The following is a 24,577-nucleotide window of genomic DNA, read 5'->3' on the forward strand; positions in this document are numbered from 1 at the left end:
TTTAAACGAATCCAAACTACACGGGTATGTGACATAAATGTTTGCGTTTTTTGCGACAATAAGATGTTCTGTTGGGTTTTTGTTATGTTCAGGTATAGAAATAATTTTTAGAGACACGTATACAAGTAAATAAGGTCAAATTTTTTACTTTGTGCAATAAAGGGGCGTTTTTTTTACCCTGAGACTTTCTACAAGATTGTTTCGTACTTCTCTTAGTAAAAGAACTCACATTAATAACTTCACTCAAATTTATCATTCTTTAATTTTACATAATTAAGTGAACATTTTGATGTACCTTACAGATTCCATACAAATAATTAATACATTGATATTTTTCAAATAAATACCACCCTCATTCATTTAAATAAGTAAATGAATATATTAATAAATAAATAAATAGTAAATAATTTGATATGGCGCAGTGAGTCCATAATTAAAACTATTTTACTTATTTTCATGATTTTTAGTGTTTATATGGAACACTAATTATGTTCTCATCTGGTTATCACATGTTGATATTTAATTTTAATTAATATTGGCTCAATACAATTATTTTATGGGGAGTAATGAGCCAATTCATGTATCAGAATTATTTCAAAATTATACATGAGTTTATCAATGTCCAAAAGTTTGTACTCCCACCAAACTCTGTCTTATTTTTTTCAATATTGGGGCTCATTCAATAATGGCAAGTTGAGTTATAGTCTTTCTCAGAGCCTTCTTTCAGTGCGTTATTAATTGTGACGTCATATAATGTATTGGATGTGTCGAGAATTATTTCATGTAATTATTGAGGAATCTGACAGATGCCAGGACCGTACTTACTTTTATTGCAAGGTGGATTAAAAATAGTAAACAATCTTGTTTAATAAATTTATAAATATGGAAACATTTAAAAACGACAACAGAACGACCCATTTATTGATATAAGGTTGACTGCTCGAATAAATGAACTTTAATCAAATAAAAGGCAGATATCGAGCACAGTTTTATTAATTTAATCTTGCCCAAGTACTTTCGCTCCCTAGAGAAATGCCCCTGAAGATGCTCTAGGGAGCGAAAGTACTTGGGCAAGATTAAATTAATAAAACTGTGCTCGATATCTGCCTTTTATTTGATCAAAGATCCATTTATTGTTTATTTTATAATAGTATATAATACAAGCATAGTTAGTTCGTTTTCTAGTTATACAATTAAATACTTGCCGCAATTTTTAGGAAACACAAAAAAATACTGTTTTCAAAGATATTTAGTAGGTAACTTATAAATTAATTACATAAATAGGGTATAATTCTAATCATAAAAACAATTTATTCACTGATGCCTAATAATAATACTTTATTGAAGACATTGAAAAGTAGAATTTGAATATCAATGAAATATTAAAACATTTCCTGTATTAATTAAATTCTTTTTCACTTTCTAGTTTCAATTACTAAGCTAGTCTTACTTATAACTTTAGATTATCTGGCTTAATAATTATTCAAAAACGTTAAAGAAGCTCTGAAGAATTTATCACCAATTAAAATTTTTGAAAAATTACTTACTGAAGAAATTATTGCATACATTTCTGATTAGTCAATTTTATACGCGCGGCAAAAAATGCAATTTTTTTTGTAATATTGAATCTAACTGGGTATAACAGATCACCACGAGAAAGGTTATACTAGTCATTAGATGGGTCCCTGTGTTTACTACGCTATTCGTATGAGCAGAGACAGGTACTTAGATATAAAAAAGTTTGTTCATCTAGCGGATAATGCCAAACTAGGCCATTCTAAAGATCCTATGTATAAAACTAGACCCCTAGCAGATAAAATTATAGAGAAATTCTGCCCGTGGCAGTAATTTGCAGCATCTTTATCTAATTCAAAATATTTAAGCAAGTTAAATATCAGTACTTGCTCCTTTTCCTTAAATCTTGGCATTTAAAAAATATTTTAATGAAAACAAAAACAAAATAGAAATATAAACACAAATAATGTACAACAACGTTGTGAAATAATGTCAAATGGTCAAATACTGACCTGAATTTTCGTGTATTAATCACGGAACTGCCGCTTTTTTCGTCACATCCAACTTATGCGTTAGAAAGAAATCGAAAAACTGTGACGCACTGAAAGAAGGGTATGGGAAAGACTTTACTCATGAAACGGAAAGGCAAGCCTCTTAATAAAATTTCCATGTACGTAGATGGCGCTTATATAAATGCGATTGGGTATAAGGATTCATTTTGTTGTGTCTACTTACTAGCAGAAACAATGGGGAATATGCCAGCCTTTCTGTTTTCAAGATCGTCTTCTCTGATGAACTCCAAACAAAGAAAAAACAAGCTTAAGCTGTCTAGTTGCCTAATGCTTACAAAAGTAAATTGCAGCTCTAGAATATTTCGAAATTTACAAAATTGTCGTATAAGAACAACTTACTATCGCAAAATGCTCTAAATATTTATAATAATCCCCGTGTAGCGGATTTCCAACAACAGGATTGTTAAAAGGATATATTTCTGTAATAGTACATTGAAAACTATGCGTCCAAATATTTTTTTTTATTGTGGAATGTTCGTGATTTTAAATTTGACAAAAATTGTGCCTTATATATCCTTTTAGGAAAGCTGTTCATATATCTGACCTTCCGCAAGAATCATTCACTTCCAAAATAATAAAAATTCCTATTAGGTCTGAAGGAGCTTAAATTTACCACAAAATTGTGATCTTAGGGCTTCATTTTTTCCGAATGCGCCCGGTGGTTCTACGAGGTCAGGTATTATTCCACTATAATTGGCTTAGGGGTGAAGATATTCAAAAAATACACATTTAATAAACTTAACAAAATACTATATATGTACAGTTACTCATTGATTACCTTTATGTGTTGTTTAACAAACTTTGTGATTAGAGCAAGTGATTTTGTTTAATATCGTAATTGTTTTAAGCAAATGCTGTATTTTTTGGAGCAAAGTGATGTTCAGTGAATTAAATATACATTTTTTAATAAGAAGTACATTAATTTACACAATTATGTTCACGATTTCCTAAAAAAACATCCAGATATGGGAAAATGATCGATAATGCATTATTTTCTTTTTGTAAATAACGTACATATACTCGTGTTTCTTAATGTCTGCCAGCATGGTAGTCTCATTAAATACTCAAAAGGAGAATTGTGATCTTACTAATTTTATCAATGTATTAGAGAGAGAAATAGAGTTTTGCGTAAGTAAGAGTGAGAACGATATATGTTTTCGTTACAAGCCCCGGTCCAATATGACCGCCGCCAGTAATTCGCCATTTTTAAATTAATTTAATAATTATTTTTTAAGTTCAACTATTATTCACTAGTTGGCGCCAGTAATTCGATGTTTAATATATCATATATAATTATGCGTATGAAAATTCATAGTTTAATATATCTGCAAACGTCTTTATTATTTCCTCCCTTGTTTTCGACTTTAATGGATGAGTCCACACGTGAAATTTCACAAAACATGACGTTTGACATTAAACGTGACATTTGACATATCGTTCTCACTTTACTTAGCTAAAAGGTACTTCTTTCTCTAAGACATTGATTTCCCCATATCTAGTGACACAAACGTAGCTTATCTAATGACATTTGATGTATTTTTGACTTGTCTCTGCGTTTGACATTTGAGCTGAAAAAACAAGCGAGTAAAACAGTTTAAATACTGTTTAAAATGTTTCATGTTGATATGGGCACACATGTTTCTTCATGTGTGCCCATATCAACTCAATAGCATTTAAGTGGCAGTACTAAGACGACATCTGTGAACTTTGCTGTGGACTTTGCTATAATCTCTGAACTTGTGATCTGAAGCTCTAGAAAATCACCGGTTATGGTGAAATTATGTCGTGCAGACTCGAAGGAGTCCGGTAGCTCGAGGCGAAAGCATTAAGCATGTCTTCTTGAAATGATATATGGCCTCTAATACAGCTTTTCTTCATGATATTATTTTTCTTTTAATCGTGAATGAAAAGCGGCGTTGCCAAAAACAATTACAGCATTTTGTGGAATTAACTTAAGATATTTGCAGTCATTTCATAGGCCGTTTGTTCATATCCGGCTCGAAGGACCAACTTATAAATCGAATGCCTTATGTGCGGGCTTCGCAAGGAAAATCGGCGCGGCAAATTGGCAACGGTTGGCGATGAACACAAACGACTGGCGAAATAGACTGGGGAAGGTCAAGGCTCAACTAGAGCTGTAGCACCACTGATGATGATGATGTGCGGACTTCTCTTTCGACGATGTGATATAATACGCAATCGAATGTTTTAGAGTAAATGATTTAAGGGAGCGACTAGTGTGGTCAGGTTAGGTTAGGCAGTTTGGCCAACGTAACAAGAAGTAGAATCACTACAAGGTAATGAGTGGGATCTTGGAAAATAAGTTATCGATATTTTTAGTGTTCTGTACAGCAATTTTAACCGGTAAATTGTGATTAATAGTACAAGAAATTTGCGATAGAAGCCAGAAACCTTCGCAAAATTTACTGATTCATTAATAGTAATATTATTGAGTTAATCCCTGCGTGCAGAGACACAAACTGTTAATAAGTTGAAAAAGACAGAATTTGTTTCGAAACTATCTTACCGATGTTAATAAGTTATTAGGATTTATGGATCCAGGATAAAAATAATGTCCCAATTCGAAGCGGAGAATTTGTTCAATGGCAGGCGAACCTTAAAACTGTCCAAGCTTTAAATTGCGCATAAAGTGACGTCTCCTTGGTATATGTTGTTACCTAACTTAAGTTAACCTAAAGCTAAATGTCTTATTTTGTTAAAATATTGATGTTAGTTTAAACTAAAATGTTCATTGTACTTGATTTTGCGACAATTTTAGTGTGACATCATACTTTTCACATCATGTTTCATACAGCACATTATTGGTGAAGTTTTACGGATCTATTTTGTTGCAATTGAAAATCTGTCTGAATCGCACACAACTCTAACACTGATAGGTCGCTTTCGATCATTTCTCCAGTCGGAGGAGTTCGATAATTTGAGGAGATAATACGTCATTTCGCGCAACTCACCATAATATAAAGAAAGCTCTAAGAACTTTAGATATTTACCGTAAAAGTAAAATAAAATAGTTCGTAGTATTATTTAAAACCTTTTGTGAATAGAAAATACGGCATTTTGCTTTTACAGTCATTTTTACGTTCTAGGAAGGTTTCCTGTTGGGTAGGAACCAAAGAACAGATGCGCAATCGCCACTATCACGATAGCTATGGCAATTATATATATTTACAATCAACAATAATATAATTTATTATGAAGGAACAACTTTAACAAAAGTTTTTGGATCAAAATGAGCTGTTAAGCGGACATAGACACTGTGTGAGTATTTTCCATCCTACACTCGTCTATAGAGAATTGTGAGACTTTCGTTGTCGCTTTTAAGCGACTTTTGTGTAGGAGGAAAATATGCACAAACTTTCTCACTCATTTATATACCGCTTCGCATAAAATATAATTTTTCAGTAAATAGGAAGAATATTTATATTTTCCTTCCTATATACTATACCTAATGTGCTTTTCTAGACTTCTGGAACCTGGAATAAAAACTTCCATTAATTTTGTCACACTTAACTTTTGATGCTGAATTATAATCTGTTATCAGAGGGACAGACAGACATTCAACATTATGGTTTTTACGTAAGAAGTGCTTTGTTCTCTGTCATCTGTCTATTATCTACAAACCTAACAATTTTGAATCGTATTTGTGGATGTCATCGCTATCGTGATAGCTTTTGGTGATTTCGTACTCATACCTGTAAAAAATAACTCATCACATCCATTTTTCGTAACGCTGAAATAATTTTGACCGTGTACATACATCCTCGACGGCTTATGATTTTTTCAAAATATTTTTGTAGTTGAGAGAAAAATATAGATGGAATCAAAACTAACAATATTGTTGTAAATACAATAATTAACAAATTTTACCATTTAAGTATATATTTACCTACAACTTTTTTGAAGATTTGCGAAAATTCTTGGATAGGACAGCGATGTGTTACATGTAATTTTCTTTGTATTTATTATTTTTAAAAATCTTTCTATGTGTATTAAAATTTTTGTGCAATACGTTAATTTTCCTCAAAATTATAATCATAATGTTAGTTTATCTGTGCACTATGTCTAGATTAAAATTTGTACAATTATAAAAGTAAAAACTAGGTTTAAACGGATAATCTAAATTCTTGTGTTTTGGGAAAAGAGATCAAATTTGTGTTGACTACTACAAAACTTACAGATTAATGATTTTAAAAATATATTTTAAGACACAATTTAGTAGAAGCCATTTTAAAAATTGGTCTACAATAGAGTTTTTAACGTGTTTTGATATAAAAGTCAAAGATATGCCACAAAACGTCATCATTTTACCTTTATCCCCTTTTCCGCTTTATCCCTAGTAGTCCAGTTTGTGGGAGTCCGTAGGAAACATTTTTTTTGATTCGATATCTTTGCGGTTTCTTCTTCAAAAATGTCCCCGTCTCTTTAAACAAATCTAAAGGGTGCCGGGGCAAATTTTTGGGCAGACATTATATAAACAATTTTTTTTAAACATTCCAAAAAAGACCTTTTTGCACCGGATTTTTTTTAGATTTTTTGTGTAATTTTAAACATCTTTTGTCATTTTTCTTTAAATTGGACTGTTTTGGAGTTATAAGCGAATTCAAATCTGAAAAATACGAATGTTCGAGGCTTGACACTAAATTGAAGTTTAAACATTTAGTTTTGAGATTCTGGAGAGCACTCTGATTTCAATTTAGATCGTTGAAGCGACGGCACCGCGGCGGCGAATCGCCGCACTATATATTATGGAACGTCTCTGTCGCACCTATTAGACGTATTATATTATACGTACTTGCGCGAAAAATTCCCAACAAATATTGACATTTCTTAAAATTTTGTGATCAGAAGTGAGGAGATAAAACGAAGAATGGCAGTAGAACAAGACATACTCAGCTACATCGAAGAAAAACGTTTAATTTGGTATGGACATGTGAGAAGAACAGATCATACAAGGTGGATAGCAAAGATTTCGGATTGGAGCCCAATAGGAAGGAGGAAAAGAGGTAGACCCCGAAGATCATGGAGGGATGAAGTGGACGAGGCCATGAAAAGACGAGACCTTAGAGATGGAGAATGGCAGAACAGAAAGGACCGGAGACGTTGGCTGAAAGAAGGAAGGCGGCGGCAGCTGTAAACATCCTTATATAGATAGATAGATAAAATTTTGTAACAATAATACACATAAATTTCAAAATCAACTATGTTAATAAATTATAAAATTTAAATAAATGTCAATATTTGAATGGTGGACCGCAACAATGTTGTAAGCGACAGAATTGAGATTATGCAAGAGATGAAAAAAACATATTGACAAGTTATTTATGAAAATAAGCACTGAAAAAAATCAATTTCACTTAACAACAAGATAAAGTTATAGATGTGTATACAAATTATGCAGGTTTACACAGAGTAAGCAGAAAAAAAATATTTCAAAAAAATATCCCAGCAACAATGTTGTATATACTGGATATACAACAGTGTTGCACCTGATTACTATGCGATGTTTTGGCTTATTTAGGTTTTGAAACAAAGTATCTAATATGAATAATAAACTATAATCAATTCAAAATGTTTATTAATATGTTTTATATGCTAAGTACACAGTTTAATGCTCCTTAAATTTAAACTTAAAAATAATGTTCCATCTTATTCGGGTTTCAGGTACTGGCACATATTAGTAAATTTTTGCATATTTCTTCTTTTATTTTTATAGGCCCGGTATACGCATTCGGCAACGCATCAATTTGGTAGTTGAATGCTCTGATGGCTTGTGCACCCCATTTTTTATTCAGAAGTGAGAATGTTTGCCAAGGTTGCATGACATTGTGAGAAGTTCTAGCCATTATTCTCGTAGGATCATCGCTGTCGAATTTGAACCAACGATACTCAGTGATCTTACATTTGGGATCTTTCCATAAGTAGTTCTCACATGCTGAAAAGTCTTTGAAGTCTTTCTACTCCATGTAGTACATATTGAACGGCTTGCTGAGACGTGAGTTGGCAATCACTGCCACCCAGTCGAAGAGTACATTCACCATTGCTCTTTTTTTGTTTCTCTCTATGAGCGAGAAGTCCCGGTCGCAAGGTAAGAAGCTGTGACCGCTAGTTAAGAACTTTTGTTCTACTTAAGTATCCAAGATCTATTCACGGAACATGGACAGCATTCTCCAGTTAATATTCTGGCCGACGCATCGGTCAAACCAGACTATGAGTTTTTTATTTCTCCTGAGTTCAATGGACAAAAGTTAAGTTTTATGTAACACAGGAAAGCTGAAGCGATATCAGTAGAACCACGATTACCAATAGATTCATGCCACAACATCATAGTGTCATCGTTTGAACCTGCATCGTGAATATCATAGTTGTAAGTGGCATACTGACGTTGGTAGAACACTGAAGAATGAGTCAATGTTGGACAGTACAACACTTGCTGAAGATCAGTGAAGAGTACGCGACGAGTTGTGGATTAGCCGTTTCAGCATTCAACTTCAATGTTTTGTGTTCAGCCTCAGCACGTGCATGGTGGAGTTCACTGTCAACAAGAATAGCATTTCTTTCTGTACAGTACATTGTCGTCTGGAGAATGTCTTCTGGAGTCCGTCTGCGTTGTGGCTCTTGAAGTTCAATACAACAGGCCAGGTGCGCAGTTTGTGCATTATAATCCAGCGTATGAAATGTTGCGAAGAGATCTCCAAACTGGCCTTGATTTTAGCAGCCTCGCAAACAGATTTGCACTTACATAGTCGCTCCTAAAATATAAAAATACTTATCTGAAGTTATCAAAATTATCGAAAGATGCTGAATTTCAAATCATACATTCATTACGGACGAGCACAGACCATAACAAAGCTAACGACAATGATAAGGCTACAAAAAATGCGTTTCCTAACAAAATATATAACAATGTTGCACTCACCTCATGTGGACGGGGTACCTCATTGCTGGTACATTCTCGTTTCTAGCAGATACATAATGCTTCACCTGCATTTACGGATACCAACAATGCGGTACGAAAAACTCAGGGAAGGCAATATGTTTTTAGCCAGATTGAAGGATGCTCGCATTGGTTTTTGGATATACAATAATATTGCATTAAAACCTCACTTTGACCCAATCTGTCGCTTACAACATTGTTGCGGCCCACCATTCATTTGTTGGGATTTTTTCGCGTAAGTACGTATATGTATAAGTGCCACAGAGATGCACCATATAGTGCGGCGTGCTATAATATAATTAAAAATCGAGTGGACACGCATAATTAACATTAACATTAAAAAACAATATAACTTAAAATAAGCTCTAATTTCTCTTCAGAATGTTTAAACTTCAACTTGGGCACTTGAAACCATCCAAAATATTAACTTACAGATGAGTTTTTAAGCCATGAAAATGCGTATTTTCGCATTTTCAGATTTTAGATCGTTTATTACTCGAAAACTGTCTACATTAGAGAAAAATGACAGATCTTTTTTGTTTAAAATGACACAACAAAAAACCTAAAAAATGCCTTCCGGAACACAAATGGTGATTTTTGATGGATGGACTTAAATAATTTCTGCCCAAAAATTTCGCCCGGCAACCTTCAGTTTTGTTTAAAGGGGACATTTTTGAACCAGAATTCGCGAAGAAACCGAATCAGAAACATTTTGTTTACAATGAACAAAAACACTATTCTTCATAATAAAAACTATTGAGTAAAATGTACTTAACATGCTCTCACAATAAACAAACTTTCCTCTTAATGTTTATGTGAAGTAATTATGTGAATTTGATGTAACTCACATGTTTAAATGCTATATTTTATGTAAAGTGATAATTTCTCTAGTACAAATTTCGTGATATTGTATCAATTTTCCAAAGGGCAGAAATTACCAGTTACGGTAACCCTAACCAGTAATTAAAAAAAAAAGAAAATAACCTCAAATGATTTATTCGTCAATAATGCAAATCAACTAAAAATCATATCGTGTCAGTCTTTATCACTTTCGATGTAAATTTAACTTATTTATTTCTCATAAATAAGACCCTGTAAGATAATATATGTTCGAAAAAAGTATGATGATTTCCATCTTGATCAATTGTAGTTTATTTCCCATCGCTTGAAGTACTTTTGTATTTGATTTCCTTTTTCGTCATTCAGTTTTAAAGTTTTCCCATTTTCTCAGCTATTTCTCATGTTTTTCTGTTTTTTTCAGTACTTGTATAACAATCGGTAACTTTTTTTTTTAAGTTTTGTAAGAGATACCTAATTGACAATTTTGCTTTTATATTGTATTTATTTAACGAATACGACTGCTACCCATAGACATATAATACAAATAGGCTGAGCATTGCAATACAGTATCGTTCCCCCAGTGCCACAGAGAAAACTGACGCAAAGCAAAGCATTCAATGCATATCTTTCTAATGAGCCTGATTTTTTGACCACGTGACCTAAATAACCAATTGGAAGGTAAACAAGGCCCATTAGAAAAATATGCAGGGACTGCTTTGCGTCAGTTTTCTCTGCCGAACTGGAGGAACGGTAATGTATTGCAGCGATCAGTTTATTTGTATTATATGTATATGCTGCTACCTAAACTTACATAACCTAATTTAATCTATACTTTATTTGGAAATATGAGATAGTTATTAAAACTCGTATTATGTATACAAAACATTTCAGAAGTGGACAGAATATTGTAATATTCTCTAAAAAAGATTACATTGCAATTGGTTCGTGGCATTTGCCTTACTTACATTGCAAAATATCAGAATACAATAGAAATGGATTTATACATGTGTTTTATTGTTATATAATCAATAAAGTATTTTCGAACCGACGTTTCTGTACAATCACAGTTGCCAATATTCATTTTTTACCATATTATCTTTAAACAGTATTTCTTTCTCTGTGATTTACATTATTTGTACTTTTTTATAAGAATTGTAAGCAATTGTTTAAAACTTAAAATGTACCAAGTGTTGTCTCAAAAACACCAGCATTCACATCTTCGTGTGAATTGACTTACTAAATCAACATTAAAAAACTCAAATGCATTACCGATATCGATAATTCTTTTCCGTTATCAAGCAGCGCTTTTATTCCTGTATGCAAGAACTTTATAGAGGCCTGTTTTCTATTACGACAAGAATTAGAATGTTTTCTCGATGATGAGACACAAAACTATTTAAAAAGTGCTCTGGGGTTTGTTGCTAGACAACATGTTTGAATAATTGAGGAATAGGGAATGGATGCAAGCTTCTACAAGGAAAAGTAGAAGGACCTCTATTGTGATTGTTTTTTTACTCTAGTTGATTCTTTACACTACATTGGCATTAACAATATTTATGTCAATTCCAACTAATAAAAACGTAACAAATAAATAGTTGTTTATTTTATGTTAAACGCTTGAAATTTTTAGGCTATTAAAAAGTCACAAAAATACCAAATATTGAAGGTTTAAACAAATTTTCTTCTTTTTCCTAAAACACATGTATGAGGCTTCAGAAAACAGCGGCCTGTGTGTCACTTGAAAGTAAGAGACAGTGTAGTATTTGTTTCGATACCTTTATTTATCGTTTCTTCATCTCGCAGTTGACATGGTAATTTTTAAGGAATACATGTAAATAATATGTGAATAGTTTAGTGATTAATATATAAATGTTGTGATTTCGAGTCGGAATAAAGACTTTATTTATTTTACTGAAGTTTTATTTTTTATACATTGTGGTTGTCGTTGCTTTTGGTGAAAATTGTAAACTGATTTTGTACGTTAGCCTTTTGTTGTTTGATATCATCTACGACTGGCATAGTAGTGGAAAGGTAATCTTGCCAACAAATGCGAATCTCTCTTCATAGAAATGCAAACCATGCTTTTTACATTTTATCGACTGTCTTGAAAGCTATATATATTTAGAGAAGAATTTGCTCTATAAATGAAATAAAATTAAATTTTCTACATGATATGTATGTTATAAAGCTTAAATCTTACCTCTGGTGCGATTACAGTAGGGTAGAAGAAAGAGGAATTGGAAAAATCAATTGTTTATAACTATATCAAATATTAGTATTGAAATTTGTAACTGATCATAGTTATTCCTCTTAATCTATTCCATTGTTTCGGCAATGTGTCCTTTTGCCAAACTGCTAATGTTAAGCGGAAGATTATTTCACCGCCTTCCTTGAAAATCTTACCTGGGATACCACTTTCTCCTGCTCTCTTGTTCTTTTTCAGATCTCATATTATTTCTTTATAATCATTCAGAGTTGGTTCTTCGTACGGCATCAATTCTCATTTCCCTCCAGGTTCGCTTCATGATCTGTATTTAATAAATCTTCGAAGTAAATCTTCTTAGTTTCTGCAATACTTTGTATTATTCTTTTCAGTTTTTCTGGATTTTTTAACTTCTTGATAACAAGTTTTTATCTCTTTGTTTATGTAGGCTTCTTCTACGTTTTTCAATTGCTTTTCTAGCTGTTATTTTTTATTATTTTGGGCATTTCTCTCTCTTTCTATTTTTGCCTCAATTTTGCTTGGCAAAGCATTCCTATTTTCTTCATCGAATCAGTATTGACGTCTCTTTACATGTAGTCTTGCTATACACTTTTTCAGTGCTTCCGAATGGCTGTTTGTATGTTCTTCAATTCTTCCATCTCCTGCTTGATTAGATTCTCTAGCATTTTATTTCTTCCTCTAGCTTTTGGATGTAATCTTATTGGTAATTGAATCTTTCTTTAAAAGGTTTCGAAATTTTTGGCAGTTCTTGTTTTAGTTTCGATATCACTATTGTATTGTCACTGTTGGTTTCTGAATCTTTGTAACTCCTGCAATGAACCATTGCTTTATTATTTTTTACTTTCTATTAGGACATTGTGTGTCTGATTTTTTACTATTCCACCTTGCGGGAAAAAGATCTGCTCTTCTGTGAATGTTAAATTAAGGTGCAATTACAGTTTTTAAAATAGTCACGATTTTTGAAAGAAGTTAGAAACCTACAGATTTCACTTTGCGTATGTTATGTTACAGTAGAAACAAGAATAATAATTACAAATCTATTAATATTTACACCCTTTTGTACATCACTGTGTTCGTACTAGGTGCAAGATTTTAATTGCAATATACTAATCTTGAAGAAATTTAATTTTATTTCATGTTTTACACACACAATTTTTATCTTAAATTAATAGTTGTCGAGGTAAATGATAAAATGTTGGGGACCTTTCGCATTTTTTCACTCTTGAGATGCACACAAAAAAATGTTGGCGGGATTACCTCTTTATTACTTCTTCTTAAAATGCCAGCTTCTCAATGGAGGTTGGCTACTACAAATTCTTCAGCTGTTCAAAATTTAGCCATGTTCACTGTCGGATGTTGCTTAGCCACGATAATCTTTTCCGTCCTAGTCATCTCTTTCCCTCGATCTTTCCTTTCACTACTAGTTGAGGATATTGGTACTTATTATTTCTTAATATATGGCCTAGGTATGATATTTTTTTCTAATTTTTACTGTGTCAAAAAGTTCTCGTTTCTCACCTATTCTATGCAGCACTTCTTCGTTTGAAAGCGATGTTCATGAAATCTGGTCTTAAATGATATCCAGCAATAAAACTGCAGCAATTCATTCTCTCAAACCCTCAGTCCTTGGACTGAGGGTTTGAGAGAGTGAATTGAGAGTGTTGAGTGCTCTGGAGACACGTTTATTTCTCTACACTTTTCTATGTCATTTTTTAAATCCGACGAGGAGTGCGACATTGTTGAAACTTGTCACCGATATTATTTAATTAATCTCCATTTGGAGGCTATATTCAGTGAAGCATTGGACGAGGTTCAAGGTGAAATCAATATTAACGTAACCAGCATAGACATCAGGTTCGCTGATGATACCGTCCTAAGCAAGAAAAGCACAAGAACTACAAAATATATAATAAATTATAGTATTTTCAAAGATACCAACAAACGTACATTTGTATGCGAAGGGACAAATAATAGAACAGGTAACTTCCATATCATTTTTGGGAGCAAATATCGACAGCCAGTGTATCCAAAATAATAAATCCTATTAAAAATCGAACAAGCTAGGAAAACATTCATGAACATGAAAACACTTTTTACAAGATCAAACCTTAGTCTGGAGCCCAGAATCCAAATTAACAGATGTTACGTTTTTTCTGTCTTGCTGTATGGCTGTCAAAGTTGAAAAGTGGTCCTTAAGTAATTGTACAAATAGAAACAGTGGATTTAACACTTTAAAATATTACGATTTAAGCCAACTTGCTGTAATAAGATGTTGATATTAAGAAAGATTCAGAGTGTTAAAGTGGAATTTAAAATTTTATTTTTCGCTATAACTTTCACGTTTGTAAATATTTGTTCATTAAACTTTACAACTGGATCCTTTTGAGTATAAGGAACTATAGTTTGATGCAGACTTTGGTGTAGCTGATAGAGGACGCCATATATTCCATATCTGTGGCATACATTTGCGATTAACTTTTTTGCTCTTTAAGTTAGCGCTATTTGTGTCAAAAAATATTAAAGATACATTATTTTAACAAAAAAAAAGGTATAAATGTTAATAACTTGAAAACTTAACAGTTTTCGCGATAATCGCATTTTACAAATGAGCTGTATAATTTTGATTTCACGCAATTATTCCAGGGGCAACGGAGGAAAAATCGACAAAAACATCATTACTTCTGAATTTTGGTATGAAATACCTTTAACTAAAGTTAATAGTTAACGAAATATTAAAGAAAATAAATACATCAGTAGGATAATTAATAATAGGATTTGACAAAATAATAGGATAATAGGATTTTACATCAAACATTTTACAATTTATATTAAATTAGTCATAATCAAAACATTTTATTTACAAACCAAGTTAAACTTAATAATATTAAACTTTTTGTCAAAGTAGGTGTTTGACATGTCCACCATTTTCTGCTGTAGTATTTATTTCTTTCCAAACACGTTGTTTCAATGCGTCCCATACACCAAAATCGAGCGGATTAAATTCTGGGCTACGTGGTGGCCAATGAAAATGACTATTACGATCAATCCAACGTTAAGGAAAGTTGGTATTTACGTATTTTGTCACTGGCCTCGTAGAATGTGGTTGTGCACCATCTTTCATAACCCACATATTTTTTCTTATGTATAATGGCAATTCTTCCAACAAATCAATAAAATCATTTTGTAAAAAATGTAAACAGTTCTCACCATTCAAATTACGAGGTAACTGACATCGCATGGCCCTAAAAAATGATTACCAATGATTCCACGCCATACGTTTATTTGAAATTCATGTTGGAAATGCCTGTCTCTTTGAACATGAGGATATTCAATATTCCATATCAATGATTGTTCCTTAAATTAAAAACACCATGGCGTGTAAATGTACCTTCGTCCGTACATAATACTCTATCGACGTAGGAGTGGTCTAGATTTTGTATGTTTTGGATATCATTTGCAAATCTGCACCTTAACGGTAAATCTGCTGGGAATAGATTTTGCACAGGTGTAAAATGGTAAGGGTAAAAATTCACACGGTGTAGGATTTTTAAAACTGAAGTTTGGCTGATTCCTAACGCTGAAGATAAACGTCGTGTACTTACTTAAGAATCATCGTCAACGCGAATCATCTTGATCAGGAGTAATGATTTTCTGTTTGGGTATCTTTTTAAATATTCCCTTTTCGCTGCAAACCAGTTAAAGTTTTGCTGAAAATAAATAGCAATCATATCTCTCATATTCATATTAGAAAAATTTTTAAGCCTTGGTTGGCATTTTCTTCTGTTCGGTTCTCTGAGCATTGATTTTTTTGACAGTAGGTAGGCTGCTAACCTTGCTCACCAACCTCCTTTTCGGAGGACCATTTCTCCCTTCCTCGTCAGCCCTGACCCTGCCTTCCATTGGGGTTGGTTACCCAATCTCCAGCAAGGTTGCTCAGGTTTTCCAGGGTTCACCCGTGCAGCCCAAGCCGCACTTCGTGGAGGTGAGGATAGGGATTGAGTAGGAGAGGCTAAAGAATGCTAACTAGAAACAGCATCTTATATTGCGCTTCACTACCTCTTTGAACCCCAAGGAAGTGCCAATAGAAACAAATTTATATTCCTGTACAGCGGAGTAGATAAAAGCTAACGAGTTCAAACAGGAGTAGGCCTCTTAATGCACAATAAATATAGTAACAATATTAAACAAATAAGATACATCAACGAACACATGATGCTGGTTTGCCTTAAACTTCACCAGACGATACTTAATATTATCCCCGCATATGCACTGGATAACAGCAAAAACAAGGAAGACAAAGATGCTTTTTATGGACAGCTCCACGATCTACTGGACACCACAATAGCCTATAGTAAAACAATAATTCTCGGCGACCTAAACGCCAGAGTAGGCAACATACCTGTGGCTGGAGTTATACAAAAATTTAACGAAGAAACGCTCAACGACAACGGAGAAAGACTTCTAGAACTTTGTTTAATGAATAACCTCCGAATTAATAACATACATTAACATACTTTGACCACCCAATACAACATAAGATCACCTGGTAAGATACAAGAGGATTTAACTCTATGATTGACCACATTATAACAAACAGACAAATACACCCCAAGAATATAATAGATGTGCGCACTCTATCTTCCGCCAATGTAGGATCCGACCATGGGCTGGTACTAGGAAAAATAAATATAGCAATCACCACACAAGGCAAGCGAAATACAAAAGTAGAAGAAAAGTTTAACATAGAAAGCTTAGAAGAAGAAGGTACACAAAACTTGTATAGAAAGAGACTAACAGAAAAGCTAAACAGCCATAACCTAGAGACTAAAAAGAATATAGAAGAAACCTGGAAAATTATTAAAAAATGTATCTTACAAGCAGCGGAAGAAGTTTGAGGTAAAAGAAAAGTTAACAGAAATAAACGGGAATACAAAACTCCATGGTACGACGAAAGGTTGAAAACACTAGCAAATGAAAAGAAACAAGCTTTCCTAACATTATGTTACAAACATACGAAGACTACGTGAGAATCAGGAATAGAGTAAACCAAAAATAATATCAAAAAAGAACACTGGGAGAAATTTACCAAAGATATGGAATACGACCCCTATGGATCCCAGAAAAAGGTATGGAAGATGATGAGACAAAAAAACAGAAATGAATGAATTTGTACGCGTAGATAGGTAACATTACGGAGGAACAATGGACTGAGTATTTCACGAAATTATATGGAGAAGAAGAGAAGAGACAAAGAATCATTAACGAAACTCACGATAGAGTACTAATATCAGAAAAAGAACTACAAGAACGAATAAAAAAAATTAAAAAACAGAAAAGCACCTGGTCCTGATAAGATAAACAGTGAACTGCTAAAATATGGAGGAACAACACTACGCAAATGGCTCCTAAAATTATTCGTCGATATAATAAATACCGGAGTAGTACCAGCGGAATGGAAGGAAAGTCTCCTGCTACCGATACTTAAAAAGGGAGACTCGAGAAATCCTGAAAAAATTATAGAGGCATTAGTCTGATGAATAGTACATTAAAATTGTTAACGGCAGTCATAAAAGATAAAATCGAGGAAAAAGCGAACGTGGCATATGAACAACAAGGCTTCCGGAAGAACCGCAGCACAATAGACGCAATTTTTATTATCAGACAAATAATAGAGAAGTCTATTGAATATGGAAAACCAGCATACATGTGCTTTGTAGATTTAAAAAGTGCTTTTGGAAGGGTGAAGCGAAATGACATCTTAAATTTATTACAAGCTTAACAAATAGACCATCAGATAATAAGGACAATTCATGAAATTAACAAGAACAACAAGACCAGAGTTATACTGCCAACAGGGGAAACAGAATGCATAGAACTAAAAGGAGGAATCCGCCAAGGAGACTCGCTCAGCCCATTGTTATTGAATATGGTGATGAATCAAATAATTCACGAAGTAAAAAAACGACACGGATACAAACTTAATATGAGAATATCAGTACAAAAAACTAAAAGTGATCAGTAAAGAGCCACGTAGGTGCAAACTAGAAATATACTGCAAAATTGTAGAACAAGTAATGAAATTCAATTACCTAGGAGTAGAGATCACTAGTGACAGGGATATAAGAACAGAGACCACAAGGCAAGCATCAAAAACGTCAAGAGTAATCCTAGTCGTACGAAGAAGAAGAAGGCATTTTCTTTTATTTAATAAACCAAAATAAACTAGATATTACAAAAATTACTGACTAATCGAAACAAGACTTATTTTTAGTTGTCAAAAGCATTCGTGAAATCAGATTACTATGTTAAAATTTCCCGTAATGCATTGGGGTTGTCTACTGGCATCAAAACTGGCTTCAAAAAAGGTGACAGGTACAGTAGCGGGCACTGTAGACTATCGCGAAGCTTTAAACTATATTTTCTATATCTTTAAAATATAAATAATATTTTTAAAATTTACTAAAGTCATTTTATTATTTATATTTTACACAAATTATATTATATTAAAATAATTCAATAAATTATTATCTTTTCTAGTAGCTCTACCTGCTGCCGTAACAACAAAGCATACGTTGTTTACTTCTGACAGACCCGTCAAAGTCAGACTAAATATTAAATTATTCATAAAATTAATTTGATATTTGATCAATAATTTGATAGTAAATTTAATTATTATATAAAATAAATAAAAATAAAATTTGACCGGTATTTCATGACGCTACTCCTAACGCCTCCTCGTGGCGCTTCTTCTCTGCCGCTCAGAAATTTACTATAGAGAAAAAGTAATATAACGCTAGTATAGAAGCGATAGAGAAAGGTTTCAGAAAATTGTAAACATGATGACGGTCAACGTCTGAATCCGGACACGGCACCTAAAGAAGAAGATAGAAGCTTGGCTTTATTAAGACATTGGGCAGCCATAAAAAAGCCTTTTGTGATGTTACATTACCATCTTTGAGTTATTTTTATAAAAATAAACTATTGATTATGCTTATCTACAGGTATTGAGTGCCTTAGCGCACAAATATCACAACTAAGAATTATTATGCACCCGATTTTTAAGTTATTAAAAAGTATACATTTTTTTGTTAAAATAATGTATCATTAATATTTTTTTACAAAAATAGCGCTAACGTGAAGAGCAAAAAAGTTAAGTGCAAATTTATGCAACATATGTAGCATATGTGGCGCCCTCTACCATCTACATCAAAGTATGCATCAAATTATAATTTCTCATACTCAAGAGCGCCCAGTTGTAAATTTTTATACAAAAATGTTTATAAACATGAAAGTTAGAGCGAAAAATAAAATTTTAAGTTTCCATTTTAACGTCCTGTATCTTTCTTAATATGAACATTTTATTAAAGCAAATTGGCATAAATCGTAATATTTTAAAGTGTAGAATCTACTGTTTTTTTTTTGTACAATTACTTAAGGACCACCCTGTATATACAGACGGATATACGTTAAGATATTTCGGCGCAAGAGTAAACAAAAAGAATAACTAAGAAGAATCAAAAACAGGAAAATACAATACTTGGGTCATGTGTTAAGAGGTGAAAAATATAAATTATTTCAAATGATATATCTTAAGGTAAAGTACAGGACAAAAGATCAGTAGGAAGATGCCGGAACTTGTGGCTGAAAGACCTGAGGAGATGGTTTGACCGCTCATTCGAAGAAATGTTTCGAGCAGCAGTTTCCAAAGCTACAATTGCTAACCTTCGAAAGTAGACGGCGCAATAAGAAGAAGATGGCATTTTTTTACAATACTGATCACGGATTTATTTCACCCTTTATTCTTTCGCTTCATCGTATTACTCTTCTTTTATAAATTCAAACATATAATTTACGGCTGATATTAAAAGAAGTGGGCGTGCTAAAGCAGCTGCTTTCCTTTACAACTACAAGTGCTTGAGTTACTCCTGTTGCAAAATTGACACTTGTTCTCTTAACTTTTCTATTTCATATTTACTAAACGCTAATTGCTCCTTCAAATAAACAACTTTAGATTCCAGACTATCTTTTTTCTTTCTGTGGTCACTTGTGGGAAATCAATTTCTTAGAGTCCTATATCTACTATTATTTCTAGTAGGACTGGGTGAAGGGCTTATGGATGTCGATCTCGGCGACCTTCTGACCTCATTCTTTGGTTCTTCTTTCCTTGTCTGGGATCGACTTTATTAACGTGGACCAGCCAAAATGGAGAATACAAGAACCAAATCGACTACATATTGATTAGAAACACATGGAAGACATGCTTTTCAAACATAAAAACTAGACCAAGAGCTGAATGTAGATCCGATCATAAATTGTTATGGGCTTGCTTCAAGATTAAGCTAAAAAGAACAATTCCGCAATAAAATCAAAACAGGCTGGAGATTTTAAATCCGAAAACATTTAGAGATGCATTAAAGGAAACTAGTATGTTGAACACACAAGACAACCCAGAAGAAATGTGGAAAGGTTTCAGAAATGCCATAGAAACCTCTGTAGAAAGAATCGGAACCGAAAAAAGATCATCAAGAGAAAACACTGGATGACAGACAAAACGCTGCAACTTCTCGAAGAGCGAAGGAGAATCAAATCTCTCATATATCAAAAGGACAGCGACAAAAACGAATTAGCAAGGTTAAATAAAGAAATTAAAAGAGCATGTAGGGATGATAAAAATAAACATATAAATGAAGAATGCGAAGAACTAGAGAGTTATGCAAACCGGTATGAATCTCATGAGTTATATAACAAAGTCCGATATCTATCCAGGGAATTTAAAGCAATCACACAAACAATAATGGATCAAAACCAACATATTATAAATGACAAGAAAGGGATTACGAAAGTATGGAGAAAATATTGTCAAAGTCTATATGCAGATGATCCCCAGAATGCAAATCACGACGAGTTCACTGCAGAGAGAGAACCAAACATTCTAAAGCCAGAGCTAGAAAAAGCAATCAAAAAGTTAAAAAAATAGAAAATCTCTTGGCGCAGACCAGATCACGGCAGAAGTTTTAATAGAGACTGGAGATGTTGGAGTAAATGTTATGGATATGATCTGCAAAAAGATTTGGGAAACCGGAGAGTGGCCCAACGACTGGACAACATCCACTTTCATCCCTATATTCAAAAAAGGAACTCAGCTAGATTGCAGCAACTATAGAACGGTAACCCTAATATCCCATGCAAGCAAGGTAAGACTAAAAGCTTTTCTATTGTCTCAGATATCAAAAGAACAAGCGGGATTTGTCCCAGGAAAAGGCACAAGAGAACACATCCCTAATGTCAGACAGCCAATCGAAAAAACTCGTGAATTCAATACTCCTATGCTTATGTGCTTAGTAAGTAAAGTTAAGGAGGCTTAGTTAAAGTAAAGGATAGATTGCTTAAACAAATACAACAGAGATATTTGCAGTATTTTGGACACATTGCTAGAAGAACAGGTACGATGGAAAAACTGATAGTCGAGGATAGAGTTGAAGGAAAGAGACCTAGGGGAAGATCTGCAAGCCGTTGGGTAGATCAAATAAAAATATTGAGTAACCAAGGGTTACATGAAGCCGAACACCTAGCCCAGGACAGGGAAGGATGGAGGGAAAACGTGAAAAAACTGTAAATGCCTGATGGTGTCAACACATCCCAAAAGGGATTAGGACTGAGGAGGAGCATATATATATATATATATATATATATATATATATATATATATATATATATATATATATATATATATGAAAATTACCAAGTTCTCGTCGGGAAGAACCGCGTTGAGAATTTAATACTCGATGTTTCGGCACCCATTCATCATCATCATTTTGGCTTTACAACCCTGTGTGGGTCCTAGCCTCCCCAAGAATTTTTCTCCAGTCGTCCCTATCCATCGCCTTCCTCCGTCAAGCACGTATTTCCATATTTCTCATATCTTGGTCTATGTTATCTAGGAATCTTGTTCTGGGTCTTCCTCTTCTTCTTTGACCAATAGGTCTATCAAGGAGCGTTTTTCTAGCTGGGTCGGTTTGCTCCATCCGCATTACATGGCCTACCCACCTCAGACGTCCTATCTTTATGTGTTTTACGATATCTGGTTCCTGGTATATCCTATAGAGTTCGAAGTTGTATCGTCTTCTCCAGACACCATTTTCATTTACCGCTCCATAGATGCGCCTTAGTATTTTTCTTTCGAAACATCCTAACATGTTTTCATTGCTTTTTGTTAAAGTCCAGGTTTCTGAACCATATGTTAGGACTGGGCGTATTATTGTTTTGTAGAGTTTTACTTTTGTATTTCTTGATATAACTGTAGATTTAAAAAGGAGATTAAGCCCAAAATAGCATCTATTAGCCGTGCAAATTCTGCGGTTTATCTCTGCGGTAGTGTCATTTTCAGTATTGACGAGCGTTCCCAGGTATACAAATTCGTTAACTGCTTCGATGACGTCATTTTCTATAACAAGTGGCCGTAGTGTTTGTGGTTGCGTACCTATTTTCATGTATTTTGTTTTGTTGGTGTTTATTATTAAACCCATTTTTGTAGCCGCTTCCTTTAATGCTACGTACGCCTCTCGTGCTGCGTTTTCCGTTCTCATAACAATATTGATATCATCAGCATATGCTAAGATTTGCACAGATTTGTTATATATTGAACCGGTAGTTGTGATTTGTGACGTACGTATTACTTTTTCCAGAGCTAGATTGAATAGTATACAGGAGAGTGGGTCTCCCTGACGTAGCCCGTTATTTGTTTTAAAAGGTTCAGAGAGTTCCCCCTGGATTCGTACTTTGCATTCAACTTTTTCAAGGGTTAGTTTGGTTAAACTTACCAACTGATTTGGTACTCCTAGGTCTATCATTGCTCTAAACAATTCTCTTCTATTTACAGAGTCGTAGGCTGTCTTGTAGTCTATAAATATGTGGTGCGTGTCTACACCGTATTCCAGTGTTTTCTCTAGAATTTGTCTTAGGGTTGAAATCTGATGAATTGTTAATTTACCACCTCTGAAACCAGCCTGGTATTGTCCTATTATTCGCTCAGCATATGGTACCATACGATGGCATACTATATTGGAGAATATTTTATACGCTGCATTTAAGAGCGTAATTCCTCGATAGTTAGAGCATTCAAAGATATCACCCTTTTTGTGTATTGTGCAAAGTATTCCAATATTCCAATCATTGGGAAGGGACTTCTGTATCCATATTTCTTTTATAAGTTGCTGTAGGGCTATTATGATATCGTGGCCACCTTCTTTATATAATTCCGCTGGGAGATTATCTATTCCGGGTGATTTGTTTCGGCACCCATTTTGAAGCCATTATCAAGAGTGATACGGTTCCGTTCGAGTTCGTGGTCTCAATTTGCCTACTCCCCTCACTCGTGACGTACCAGTATCGTGTTCTGTAGAAATTCAAGAACCGTCAAACGACACTGAGGGCTCAATCTGCCTACTCGTTATTGTCAGGGTCAGTCGATTGTTTCCACATCGGTTACTTTTTCTTGCAGCTCTTGAAAAAGACTGTAAACAAATTCACAATCTCGAGTAATAAAAAATAGTCTTCTAAGAGCCGTCTTATTGACTTCAAACCCACATAAACTCAAACTTGTTGTTTCCAAACGATTCAAGAAAGTACTTCTTGTTTATATATATTCTCTTCTGTTCTATATATATATATATATATATATATATATATATATATAATATATATATATATATATATATATATATATATATATATATATATATTGTTTTTCTTAAATATTACAGCTCCAGAAATTTTGGCGACAGAACCATATGGGCATGCGGTAGATTGGTGGAGTCTTGGTGTTCTAGCTTGTCTTATGCTGACTAATAAGGTAAGTTAGCTGTTTTTATTTAATCTTTTTATACACAATTTTTGAAACTTTCTTAGAATATATTACTAAGTAAGTAATAGAATATCTTCATTTGCTACGAACCTAAAAGGATTTCACAAAGGACATTCACATAAAATAGAAAATAGTGTGTCACTTCGTATAGTTTTAGTATTTCTTACTTCACATTTCAATAGATAAATCGTTTACATTTTATGTATCAAATGTGCTGAAGGAGAACGTAGACTTGTATAAATCGCAAAGTTCTTGTCCCTGAGTGTAGAATACAGAAAGAAGAAAAGTCAAAGTCCTTCGGAATGTTGCACGGTCGGTAGTTCGAGTTGAGTCGAAGGCAAAAGGCAGAAGCGGTCGATATTCATCTAAAAAAATCAAATGCCATTCGCCGGTTATCTCGCCGCAATTCGCGATTTAGCCGAGCTTTTTAGTAGATGTAGTTATTACACATTTATGAGGACATTTTTTCGATTGGCCTTATATACAGTACGGAGTTCGATAAATACTGAATATATATTTAATATCTTCTACTCCTACTTCTTAAATTATTGGCCTGTAATTATTAGAAAATGTTTTTCCTCAATTGTACTGTTGAAATTTAGGTAAAA

At 33.6% G+C, this 24,577-nt stretch overlaps 1 protein-coding gene across 1 annotated transcript in view; it reads left to right on the forward strand.

The window, feature by feature from the left end:
* LOC140447373 (serine/threonine-protein kinase S6KL-like) overlaps nucleotides 1-24,577 on the forward strand; it is a 290,169-nt gene that overhangs the window by 56,173 nt on the left and 209,419 nt on the right. Inside the window, exon 7 of the mRNA XM_072539983.1 lies at nucleotides 23,869-23,957. Within this exon, the coding sequence (XP_072396084.1) occupies nucleotides 23,869-23,957 (89 nt within the window). The remainder of the gene's footprint in view (nucleotides 1-23,868; nucleotides 23,958-24,577) is intronic.

This window comes from Diabrotica undecimpunctata, chromosome 8, assembly GCF_040954645.1.
Source record: "Diabrotica undecimpunctata isolate CICGRU chromosome 8, icDiaUnde3, whole genome shotgun sequence".
NCBI lineage: Eukaryota > Metazoa > Arthropoda > Insecta > Coleoptera > Chrysomelidae > Diabrotica > Diabrotica undecimpunctata.